We start from the raw sequence: 13,240 nt of genomic DNA, 5'->3' as shown, positions 1-13,240 counted from the left end.
GCTGGCCATTTAGTGAGCCGAACCGACAACCGGTGGACAATTATGTTAACAGAATTAATACCATGAGATGGGTATAGATGAGGGGGAGGCTAAACACACGATGGAGGGCTGAAATACGAAATTTCGAGGGGGGGGGGCAGTGCACACTCAACTAGCGCCGGACCATAGCGATTGGAAGTCAATTGAAGACTCCTTCTTCCTCCAATGTGCCTGAGAAGGCTCGTGCTGCTCTTGATGAGATGATTATGAGGTCATATTGCAGTGGCTTGTGATTTATTGACAGTAAGGTGTGAAACTGTATTACCCATAATGGCATTTTCGCATCAATACCAGAGGCCGAACACACAGGCAAACAACCGGACATGCTATCACTAAGATAAGAAAAGTGTGTTTGAAAGAATGTATAAATACACATGAATTCAGCAGCCTGGTATTTTTGTGCGTACGTTTTAATCATAGCTTGACGGTGGAGTTTTAAGAAAGAAAGGGGGGGGGGGGATTAGAAGGAAGCCATGTAAGCGCGAAGAACGTCGTTCACTAACACGCCTTAAATGCAGCTTGGAGACACCGATGACCGCTGGTGTTTTCGCGGTAATGCGGAAATTTGGCATCAGATAAGTTTAGAGAATTTTCATAGTTATTTAATCTCCCATTGTAAAGGAGGATGGCCTCCAGGGTGATGATGTGATGGCGGGTTCGGGGTTCGCACCTTTTCGGGATTGAGACAGAGCTTCGGACCCTTTGCGCCCGTGTGTTCGGGCAGGTGAATATACCACCTGTAAATGGGCGCCCCGCAGCCCAGGCCCTCCACCAAGGCGAAGTACCAGAGTAAGGGTGAAAAAAAAAATTGTAAAAGGGCGTGTGTTCGGCGTTGGAGCCCTCCTCCGCAGCAACTCGCGTTGCTGCGGTACCATGTGCTTACGGCGTGCGATGACGGTGCTGGAACATTGAGGCCCAGGGCGCAAACAAACACACTACGTGCCATGTTCGCACACTGCATAGTTCATGACACAATATCTTTTCTGATAGCTAGCAATGAGAATGGCGAATGGTTCGGGGAACTTCAGTAGTAAGTAAGTAAGTATTGTTGAATAAGGCGGACTTAGCCTTGCATAGCTTCCGGCAATTGCTCCGCCTAATCGTCCCGAATACCATACCAAAACTCTCGAAGTCATCACACCTCACTTAGTCCTAAAATAACAGACACACCTCACTTAGTCCAGTGGACTGCAAGAATCCGAGTAGGAGATGAGACACCTCTATTCGCACAATCCAGTGGTCCCTAGGAAAAATAATGTCCTCCGATGTAGCATGGGGAACTCCTAACTTCTAGAGATCACGAAAAAAGTTCGTCCGCTCAGAATTGGTTTTGGAGAACTTCATAATAAAGTGATCAATGATCACAACCGTAACACTGTGCAGACGGCTGTGGTCCAAAGCGAGACGAGGGGATCATTTACGAAGCTACCTAAAGGGGCTTCAGTTTTGCATATTTAACCCAAGGCGCAAAACGTCCTCTATATCTGCTTCCTTTGCTGAAAATACCATTGCAAGACAATAGCGTTCACTCTCGTTTCCCACGTGACACCCTCACCTACCTTCCTATCATCGGGCCTGTTTCCTTCTTCTGGGGATAAAGCAAACAGTTGTTTTGTCAATTTGTTTCAGTTTTCGCTAAGTTAGTACCGATGGCGCACCAATGACAATAGTTGGGGCAACAAAGTTGGTGGAACCGTGAAGCGTGAGGCTGGGATAGTAAGATAGGAAAGAGAACGAGCACGAGAGCGTCAACCCGTGGTCATGATCCAGGAAAGAGAAATCGCAGTGCGGCAGGAGGCTTTAGGAAAGGGCGACGCAGAGCGTACTACCAACTGCTTTTTTGAGTTAAGGTACAGACGGGTCTGAGCAACTTGCTTCTGGTGAAGGCTGTCCAACGTAACTTTACCGAAAGGTACTCTCCAAGGGGCGGTACAATTGTAACGGGGCCGGCAGCAGCAAAATTCCACCTGAAAGTTCAACAGCCGAGCACGAGTAATGTACTGATGATGGCGCGCGAGTGGAGCCAGCTTCACTGGGGGCTTGTAAAATGGTGTCAGTTCAGATCGGCTTCTTTTTCCTTTATGTTTTTATCAGAAGTCTTCTAAGAGGAAGCCGAGGCTAAAGACGACGGGTTCCCAGCCCCCTTAAAGTTTCAGCGTCTGATATAAAATACTTAGACTCAATAACGTGGCGTGGTACAGAACGAGATAAGTTCAACATGGCAAAGGAACTTCATTATATTATAGGAGAAAAACACAAAGCAGTGGCTTGTGCCTTTAAGGAAATGAAATATGATACTTCTACAACAAACTATGTATGTATGTAGGTGAAGCTTTTAGGACACGTGTCTGGCCGCGTAATGTAATATAAAGTCAAACATAGTAAGATAAAAATACACAAAATAAACATATCGGCTGTGCTCTTTAAAAAGGGTACCGACACGCCGTTCTAATCAGCAAAACTTTCTCAGTGAATTTGGACTCGGATAACAAGGACACTGTAAGATGTGGTTTCAAGTAAATGTACTGCAATGTTTTTGTGGTTGAAGTAAAATAATAAACACTACTTCACAGTGTACATAAGATTATTCTCCTACTAACAATACATTTTCTGCATTCACCGTCGAAGGCGCGAAACGGTTTGTGAAAATAAATCTTTATGTCACCCCTATCGCGCATTTTTGTAGAAGCATAAAGGATGGTTTGTTTACCATAATTAGTTTTCTTTCCGTGTGGTTGTAGTATGGGCTTGCGTATTGGGTAGTTACATTTCGCTGTCCGTACGTTATTTAGGTGGTTTTTATGAATTGTTGTCCGAGCCTGAATATATTATGTCAGCTTTGAGCATGTTACATTTCCAAAAACTCCGTTTGTTGGTAAATACCGTCACTTTTACTGGCAGTTCTGGCATATGCCAAGCATTTTTACGGCAAAATGATTAGGCTACTGTAGTTGTGGCCCGTAGTGGTCCTCCATATTATTAATCCAGCGCTTAATTTAGAATGTGGAAGAGAATAGTAGAGTGTTTGTTTCAACTATGTGGTTACAAAAGCGTGAATTCGGTATAGGCTTCCCGTTACTCGCGACAACTCAGCTTTCCGCGTATTGACGTGAAACGACCCGGAAAGGTTGACAGAAAAGAAAACACCAAGAAACTTTTGTTGAGCCATCCGTTTCACTAAGTTATCTTAATACCTTAGTGTAATAAGATGTGTATCTCGTTAACTTGCTGGCATAGATATGATTAACTTTGTTTTCTTAACACAAAGGGATACTTTACTCGATTCTAACCACTACGAGAGCTTCGTAAGGTACGCATTAGCTGACTTGTGTATGCATTTTGCTGTTTTTCCTGAAGAATATGTTTGTACCCTCTGCGTACATTATCATGCCAGAAGAATTAAGAAAATCATTAAAATATTTTTATGTTTAATAAATAACAGTTGTTTTAAACAGAGCCAATGGAGACGTCAAAACGAACGCTCATTTTAATGGATTATCGATTGTTGATAGATAAGTACCGATGTCGATTTGTGAACTCATATTTTATTCAGTTTAGCGCTACACCTGTATGGCTTAGATTTGAAGTTTGTGAGGCTGCACTGTCTTCAATGGTTTTCTTAGGTCTCACAATAGTGGGAGTAGTTTGTGTTAAACGTTCCCTAAAGTTTTTTCTTTGATGTCGACCAGCGCCATTTGCGTGGATTTAGGATTGTTAAGATTTTTCAGAAAAAAAACTTGAATATGTTATTAATCATACATTCACGTATTTTGAAAAACTATATGTTGTACCAAAATTCGCCGGCCTTTTTTATTTTCACTTCTTCTTCCTAATACACGTGGGGCACACTACCTACTGTGATCTCTAAGGAAAATGTTTCTCTTTGGGAATACTGTTCATAAGCTGCGGGAATATTGGGCTCATATAGTGGGCAGAATATGAGAGGCAAGGCTTTAATGCCGTCACTACCAGCGGCTCAATGATTGCCGAAATTAGCGATTTTTTTAGGAATTCGAGAAGGCATTTTCGACTTGTGTACACGCGGATTTTGGTCTCATTGAAAGCTTACAGAATTTCCTGCATATTCCGCTATGTTGAAAACCTGGAGGTTTATTGTCTGCATGTTTCTGTCCGGCACTGCATGGGTTGTTTATGACAATTTCTGTAACCCAAAGTTCAGTTGATGTCCTGTTCTATACCAGAGCTGATGACAGCAGGCGACGTTTTCCTGTTGTCCATGAATCCTCACAAATTTATATTGACAAAAGTCGGAGTTCACTTTCCTCATGTCTGAATTTGCTTCGTTCCGGTACTTGTTATGGATCTATACAGCCAGCAGTTCGGATCACCTTAGTCAGATGGCGCCAGCGCCGCAGCAGCCAATGCTGGCCATATACAATTTCGATTAGCAAAACGGGTTATGCACGAATAAAAGTCATAAATAAATGTTGTGGACACAATCGGAGCTCATGTTGGCCGTCGCGATGTAAAGCAGAATGCTCGAGGAAGTTCTCCAATGTACGCAAGCATGTGAAGTCGGCGGTGCGGTGCCTCCAAGCGTGATTCAGTAATTCGCTCCCAACAGTTTAGGTTTCATCTATAGGCGCCATGTGTCGCGCTTATTGCATCGCGACAGGTTGTTCAGACGAAGTTTCAAAAAGCAGAGGAATAAACGTTACCGATTACTGCTCTGGCCCGGAACGTATGCTCAGTGCGCGCCCTCAGCGAGCATCAAGTACATTTCGAAGAGCCCTTTTGAGGACACCAGTACCTGAAATCTTGGGCTATACATTTCGCTGCGCAAGTCGTTGAAGTAGACTATTCTAACGGTACATTTTCAGCATAGTCCGATGCAGAGCAACAACGTAGGCTGCACAAAATGAAAGTTCGCCACCTCAACGTTCTATAATTAAATTATGTCTAAGGTTCCAATCTGCGGCATCCAGAGCAATCGCAGTTAAAGCAGTACGTCACGAATAAATAAAACTTGCAGCACCAAATCTGCCGAATATTATTACAAGCATGCACAAGAAAATTTTTTAAAAAATCGGATAGATCGAAAGTTGACATGTCCTTTATACTCCCAAACAAGTTATGTTATGAATAACAATACAAATACAAAACCTTTCCGTCCTGGAACCTTATATCCCATCTCCGGAAATTTTGATGTGTTAACAAAGCTTGATCACGCAATTTCAGTGTATGAAAACTTCACTGTACGCGGAAAGCATTACTTTGCGACTTGCACGCGATAGCGCCTTACGTAACATCCACGCATATACGGTTTTTCTGTTCACTTCATGCGCCATACGGCTGTTTAAACATGTGCGCTTCCGTAGACGCAACTTAGCGCATGACAAACAGCCAAGAGCTGATAATGCGGAACAGGAAAACAGACCGCGTCATATGAAAAAATGTTGAGAGCCGCGGCCTTTTCATCGGACGTCGAAACGTGAAGAATCGGTAAAGGTGTAATACATAGCTAACGCGTTGTGCTACTAAGTTTAAGGACGCGGGTTCAATTCTCGAACACTGTGGCTGCTTTTCTGATGAAGGCGAAAAGATAAAATGCCCGTGTGTTCAACACTTCTGTGCAGTTTAAAGATCTCCAGGTGGTGTAAATTATTCCGGAGCTCTCCATTACGGGCACCTAATCGGTGTAGTGTTGGCGCGTGTAGCCTCATAATAAGTGAATCAAATGAGCAATATGCAACTTTGACACACATGGAAGACTAGGTTTTCGCAGCCTTTCATAGGCATAAAACTGTGGGACTACGTCCGGCCAACCATTTTACAGTAGGCAGGTAAGAAAAGCTTTCCAAACAAGCTTTAGAGCGTTATAATTCATCCGAACTTGTGTTTTTTACACCATGCCAAAGCCCTTAGGCTTTCATTTTGTTACTTGAAAAAATTACGTAAAATAAAAAACCAAAGTTCTCGGACAGCTTTATTTGGACGAAACGCGTCAACAGAATACACGAGGACAAACACCAATCAAAACAGCGTCCAAACAACCTCTACGAGTGATTGTTTGTGACGAAGTAACCTATGCACGATAGCACACCCAACCTAGTTGGGCAACCAGCCCCCACTGGTAGCTACCCTCTAAAACAATTTACAGTGCGCCCGTCTTGCCGCGCTGGCGCTTGCGGTTGCGCACGGGTACTAGCAAAGGCCACGGAAAGAAACGTGTCCTAAAAGGCCAGCCTTGCCGATGGCGTCACGGCGGCCAACATGGTCGCCACGACGGCGCCACGCTGTAAGCTGTCTATACTCCACCAGTAAAAAAAATCTCGCGTTTGTGCTTAAATCTTTGGTATTTGCGGTTCTCTTCTTTTTTTATTCATTGATCGTTGGGTTTAACGCGGCGACGCAGCGCAGGCGATGAGGCGCGCCGTAGTGGAGGGCTCTGGATTAATTTTGACCACGTGGGGATCTTTGATTGATTGATTGTGGGGTTTAACGCGCCGACGCAACGCAGGCGATGAGGCGCGCCGTAGTGTAGGGCTCCGGATTAATTTTGACCACCTGGGGATCTTTATCGTGCGCCGACATCTCGTACACACGGGCGTTTTTGCTTTTCGCCTCCATCAGAAAAGCGGCCGCCGCGGCCGGGAATCGAACCCGCGACCTCGGGCTGAGCAGCACAACCGCTCAGCCATTGAGCCAACGCGGCGGGCTTTATTAGTTTTTTACAGAGGCTTGATGTTAGCGATGTAGTCTAATCCCTCTGCGCTAAAGTTTATATTGCTGGAGTGGAAAAGCTATGTTATAGCATTTTTGTTCTCTTTGAGAGGATTTTGTGCGCATGGTGAAGTATGTCATCTTTCAAGATGTAATCTAAGATGTGGTGTTCCGAGAGCAAAGGAAAAAAGATGTAAAGATTCATCTGTTATGCGTCGATGGAATAGGCAGATGGCTGTTTCTCTATCTATTTTAATGCCGAAAACCACATGCAAGAGATTAGCAACTAATTGCTGAGGTCTGGGGCTATTACACCAGCACCAAGGTTAGCGTTTTTTTTGTCTCCGACACAAACATGCAGATCAATTCCCGTAGTGCTAGTGATCCTGGTCGATAGTGTCATGACGTTGCTACAAGCATGCGCATAAACAGTGTTCAAATATTTCTTCACGGGCAGGGTATCGTAGAGCGCGGCTTTATTTATGTCGCTTAACATTGTGAATATGAGCGAGACGGTTCCGAGAAATTGAGGGTTTTCTACAAAACGTATCACCTCGGAAACGATACCAGCTTTCGGGATATATATAGCACTAATTACGACATTCGACAACCCTACAAGCACGCTTCAGACGTATTCATTTATGCTTGTTATTTCGTCTATTTTTTACCTGCAAGTCAGTTTTAAGTAAGATAGATATGCCCGCCCTCTTTAGTTTTCCCTGCATACGTTGTGCTTTTATAACACTCAAAGTTTGTTGGCGTGTCCATTTTTATTTGCTAAGATTAGGTAATTACGACTGCATCATATATCGCAGTTCGCTGGTTTAAGGACGCCTTAGCTTGTCTGTTTTATTTTTAATGCTCCTGCATTGACATGGGGCATAGCAGGTAGCCCTTTCCTTGTTGCAAAGGGCTCGTTTAAATTTACGTTTTGGAAAACAGCGCGAAACGACGGGGACACAAACAATGAAGTGAACAGGGCAAGCGCTGACTATCAACTCATTAGAACAGAGGGACGTTTAACTACATATACATACACATAATCTCTCTCCAACACACCACGCGCCAACATCAGCCAAAGACGCCACAATACCAAAACACTCCACAGTTGAGATCACACACGTCTTGCCAGTGGAACAACTTATCGCCACGATCGTGGCAAAAACATGCATTCTTTCTTGTGTAAGACAGCAGATGATTCACTAATGCAATCGCTCCCCCACTCGCCCAACTCGTCACCTTGCTATTGTTTAAATTTACGCAGTTGTAAGAGCGAAATTCGCATTCTGCAAGTTCAAAATTGGCTGATAGCTTCTGGTTCATCCCCTCAACTCCTTTGCACAGTTATTAGGTGGACATCACATATGCGTGCCATTCACATGGGATCACTATTTCCAGCCCTCTGCGCTCGAGTTTTCCTTCCCGATGATTATACAAACTTTCATTCTGGTTTTTTTCGCCCATGCTGCACCCATCAGCATCTTGTATACGCTGGTCAGACGCTAGTTTACATAGACCATTTTGCTGTCGCCAGCGTAGTCGAGATTTCATGTGCTCATGTTTGGCTTTACGCACTTTTGAGCTGGTTATCTTTATTCGAACGCTTCACAAAATAAAGGATGAAGTATTTTTTGCACAGGCTTGAACGTGTGGACACGGTGGCAGAAGTCGACGTCGGTATCCACAATGAGCTCGCCCACATAGCAGCCATTCCGTCTGACGAAATCGTATTCCTCACCATCTGCTGGCACAGCATTTTTTTCTACGTTAGACGTCTGGTACAGTCGAAGTCCGTTGCTTATTTAAGGGAGCTTTTGCTTTTCTTCCGTAACTTTATCGCTCTTTTTGTACACGAGCTGGAATTCCTATTGAAGTTTTTTGAATTCGTTTTTAGTCTCACTGACAACAATGCAGATGTCATTGCAGAATTTTTCCATCTCTTTCAGTAGGCAAAAGATAGACCTCAATTCCTCTTTTATATCAGCAATATCCTCGTTATTGTATTTCATCTCCTCCTCATGCAGCCGCTGATAACGCCAAGATGAGTAGAACACCAGTAATCCGACCCATAAAAGAACGACACTAAAATAGATAAGAAATCAAATCGTGCTATGCGTTGCAGCAGTGCACACAACACTTTATGGCAAATACCGTGCGTATTGATTCGCAGACGTGAACAGCGCAGCTTAGAGAATGTTCCACGCACACTGCTGCTGAACTGAAGTCAGATTCCGTGAGCGCTGTCTCTTCTTAAACCGCCGAGGCCATAAGAGAGGCTCCCTACTCGTCCTGTGTGTCTCGTGCCGGTGCTTTCGGCTGCTTGATAGAGGGCGATGATGAAGCAGAACGAGTCCGCTACTCGTGCCGGCTGCCGGTGGAGAGGCAATCCGTTCCGCCGCAGTAGCTTGGCCCGTGACAGAATCTGCGCAGAAAGCACGGTTAGAGAATACTCGATGCGCACTACGGCCGATGTGCACAACCTTCACTTTCTCTAAACGTCCTCAGGAGATCTTGTAATTCATAATGTTACTTTATTTCGCCTCTCTTCGACACAGAATTACAGCAAATTCGCGTATGTCTGATCATTCCAATTCTTATTCTGGTGAAGGCGGTTCTCTCGACATCCCCTATGCACTTCTGTTCAGGGCCACCTATTTCACATGTTTTTTTGAACGACTCGCCACTACCCATGCCAACTGCACAAGCTGCACCACAGGCTGATTGCGGCGCTAGCGCCGTTATTAGAAGTGGAACTTTTCATTCTCTATGGGGCGGACGCGCGTCGTTCGCTCCGTGGAAGAGCGGCAATTGTTGGAGCGTTAAGTGCACGGAAACTGCAATGGCGCCGCCGTTTCCTCCACTCGTTTCACCTCGTCGAAACCCCGAAGAAGAGCAACTTCTTCGTTGCAAACACTGACCTGACGCTAATATATCCTGACATTCGGAACGATACTTTCTTCGGCGTCTTTCACATCTAAGCAAGCCCAGATCACTGATTGCAGGTTTGTATGTGCATGGCTAGAGTGTGGAGACAGGTGGCGGGCATGCGCAGCGAACCTTCATTCCCTCCCCGATGTCGAGCCAGTTACACTGGTTGGAGACCTAAACGTGCCCGTCTCGAAGGGTTCCCGCGCCTGAAGAAGAAAGAATAAGACGAGAGGGCGTATTCTCACAGTCATGGTGAACCTGTCAGCTTCATATTGACACGAGACATGCCAAGACATTGCCACGGCTAACACTAGATGGGAATACGGGGCCTAGCATGCCTATACATTCACCCGGCTTTTTTTCCATGATAACTATACAGTAAACTGGGACATCTTTTTTTTGGTGGAGGAAACAAAGGTGCGAGTGAAACACAGATACAAATACATTCTCCGAGTAGCGGATTGTTACACTAAGTTGTGCCATTATTGTGCGTTGATGAGTGTTCTCTGGCGACTGATCTCTTGCAAGAACCTTCCTCCATTCTAGCCGTTTTTATATGTGCTTCTATACAAGCTCAGTTATATATTGGGAACACTTGCTTCACCAAACAATCTGTTGACCGTCCGAATTCTTGCGGGTGTGTTCTGCCTATAGACGTAGCAAGCCTTCTGTATCACTGTGTTAAAGTAATTGTAACTAAGCTTAGTTGTTGTTTCTACGTGTATCCACCTTACCCGTCATACTAGGCTTAACCGCTTCTGGCGTATCTAAGATGAAAGCCTCGTAGACCAATTGAACGTATTTATTTTAAAGATAGCCCAGATTAGCTGAAATGCGCACTACGTACCCCCACATTTTACATGACGTGACTGCTAGCCCCCCGAAATGCCGTGGTAATCAGGTTATAGCATTAAAAGAAGCTCGGCAGCAGCCGCCGCTGCACCGGTCGGCAGATCACACAAACAACCATAAAGCGAAAGAGTTTTTTATCCGGCCGAGTGCTTGGACCGCCGGTCAGCCACGCAGCTGAAGATGAGATCGTCCGCCTTCGCACTCGAGGTGGGAAGACTCATGAATAAACGGAGGTGGTGGTCTTCCGTTTTATAGGACTATATATGTGTGTATATCACTCACAAACACATACTCACAAGCACGCTAGAACCCATACACGCACCCACATTGACACACGCACACACACACACACACATATATGCTTAGAAATAGGTATGCGCATCGGTCTATGCAAAATATTCGCCACAGCTTGTATCTCCCTTCCATAACCCTTTTTGTATTGCGTTCCACGCGCACATAAACGTGGTGAAAAAGCGTGTTACAATGCATTCTTTTGCAACGCAGGATGCCGTCTCTGGATATTCGATAACGCAACCAGGGAACAGATCACCGCATGCACTAAGGCCCACGCCAAGGCCTGCTCAGGAACCATCCATGATACCTGGGACGAAGACGCGTGCGATAGATTTCTGGAGCGTTCCTAATGCTTTCAAAAATTTTGCTTTTTTTTCCTTCATCATAAAGGGCATTTCGGCTTAAGGATATACAGCACAAGGCCGATCTACCGCTTACTGATAATACCGGCATAATTTGTATTTACCTCGTGAGACCGACTAACAACCTGCCGCCTGTAGCAGAAGAAAACGTGTACTTAAGCCCATTGGACCGAAGAAATTACAATAAAAGAAGTTTTATTGGTGTAAATTGTGGCGTTGGCCTACCATGGCATGTGCAATATATTGACTACCGGGAATCCGTGTACGAAAAAAAATCACATATTCCGCGTAATAAAAGAAAAGACAGTTCTCCAGCTGGAAATTCTAGCTATGAAACTGCTTGAAACAGTTTCTTGGGTAAGTTAAACAAAAAATGCGTCGCAGCGAGTGCACCGAAACTTGGACCATTGGGAGCATCCGGGGTATGGCACCTTGATGGTGACTTTGGTTCAGAAAGCTCAGGCATGTGTATGGCGCCCGCTGTCCTGAAAGAGACAGGAGGCAATGGTGCTATCGTGGTCGATGAGGAAGCATCTGGGAGGGGTGTTTGTTGTTGTTGTTCCTTAACATTATTGGCGCATACCCAATCAGGGGATCGGCCAAACAACAGTCGCGAAGCCGAAAGAGATAACTGCCTAGGTGGATGATTCGAGGAAGATTACAATAATTTGGAAGCTTTTTCTTGTGTTTGAGGAAGCGACTTTGGAAATTAGTCAATATTAAAAGAAAGAACAAAACAAGAATGATATAAAAAAAGAAAGAAAGAAAGAAAGAAAGAAGAATAAGGAGGCGGTGGAGGACGATGACGAGCAGGAGCAGGAGGAGGGAGGAGAATAATAAATATTCAGTAGAACAGTCCTCTCCTCTTCGTCTTCTGACAAGTCGAGATCCGATGTGTCATGAGAAGCACTGGCCTCCAAAATCGCCACGGCAGTTTTAAAGGCACAGGGTAAGGCAAAATTTTGAAACAACGACTTTTTGTTTTTCTTCGCAATTAGGGAAGTTCAATTCCTTGTGGACATTTTCCATATTCACACTTGCCTTAAAAAGTCTTATTTCTCGCTAAAACGCAGTTTTCCCGTAAGCAAGTAGTAAGTCCCCATATCCTCTTGAGAATGTTCTCAGGGTTTATTGTCTTCTTTTTCATCAAAAAACTTCCAGTTTCAGATCAAAATGCTTTTCTGGAACCAGCTGTATTAAGAAATTGCATAGCAACCATTGCAGAGCTGATTTTTCAGTGAGGGCAATCCCAAGACCCTGTTGCACGTTTTTTTCCACATTGGCCCTTCGAAGCTGCGAACAAAAAAACATCTTTTTTGGGCTTCACACTCTAATGATTGTAACATTGGATGCTGTTCTTTTATTAAATGATGAAGCAACGCATGAGCCAGCATTTTGAAATAATTCAGACCAAAACCTGGAAGCAACACCACCATTAAGTGGCTTAAAGAGGTTGACCACAAGCAAAATACTTTGTGAGCAGATCTGTACGATGGTGCACAAAATAGTCAAGGAAGGACAGACCACGGGGTGAAAAGCAAAAAAATTACTTTGGCAGTGATTATGAAGCTGGTGCTTTTTAAATAAATGGCTCCAGTGGTATTTGTGGCACAAAAGTATTGTTTTTAACCTCTTTTTTTACTTTAAACTTTATTATCTCGAAACATTGTTTTTTCTTACATAGGTACCATTATTTCCTATATCGTTCACGATAACGAGCTGATTTTTTCCCCTGTGCATTCACATAATGTTTCACACCTGCTGTACTAGAATTGAAAGTATGCACGCAACAGTTTTTTTGTTGCACAATTTTTAATGCTAAAATATTGCCAAATTTTAGGTACTAACAGACAAAAAATTATAAAAAGCTGAAATTTTTAAGGATGTTCATATTTCTAGAACAGTTAAAAGAGCACAAAATTTGAAAGAAAATGATATATACGTTATGTAGATACCTTTATTAAATTCCGAGAAAAATGTACCTCAAAATGGCCAAAAATGCATGGGAAGTATAGGGCTTACCCTGTGCCCTTAAGCCGCACATAACACAGTCCAGAAAATCCGCAATTGATAACGTGGTA

General features: G+C 44.0%; 1 protein-coding gene across 3 annotated transcripts in view; it reads left to right on the top strand.

Moving 5' to 3' along the window:
* LOC144145470 (uncharacterized) overlaps positions 1–11,808 on the top strand; it is a 35,970-nt gene extending 24,162 nt beyond the window's left edge. For all 3 annotated transcript variants that reach the window (XM_077677100.1, XM_077677098.1, XM_077677099.1), the window contains one exon: positions 11,008–11,808. In XM_077677100.1, coding sequence (XP_077533226.1) covers positions 11,008–11,147 — 140 coding nt within the window. In that variant the 3' untranslated portion in view covers positions 11,148–11,808. The remainder of the gene's footprint in view (positions 1–11,007) is intronic.
* Positions 11,809–13,240: the final 1,432 nt, after the last annotated feature.

Source organism: Haemaphysalis longicornis, unplaced genomic scaffold (assembly GCF_048455015.1).
Source record: "Haemaphysalis longicornis isolate Haplotype H1 unplaced genomic scaffold, Haemaphysalis longicornis Haplotype H1 scaffold_7, whole genome shotgun sequence".
NCBI classification, from domain to species: domain Eukaryota; kingdom Metazoa; phylum Arthropoda; class Arachnida; order Ixodida; family Ixodidae; genus Haemaphysalis; species Haemaphysalis longicornis.
Note: the sequence above shows the minus strand (reverse complement) of the source record. Positions and strands in the feature narration are given on the sequence as shown.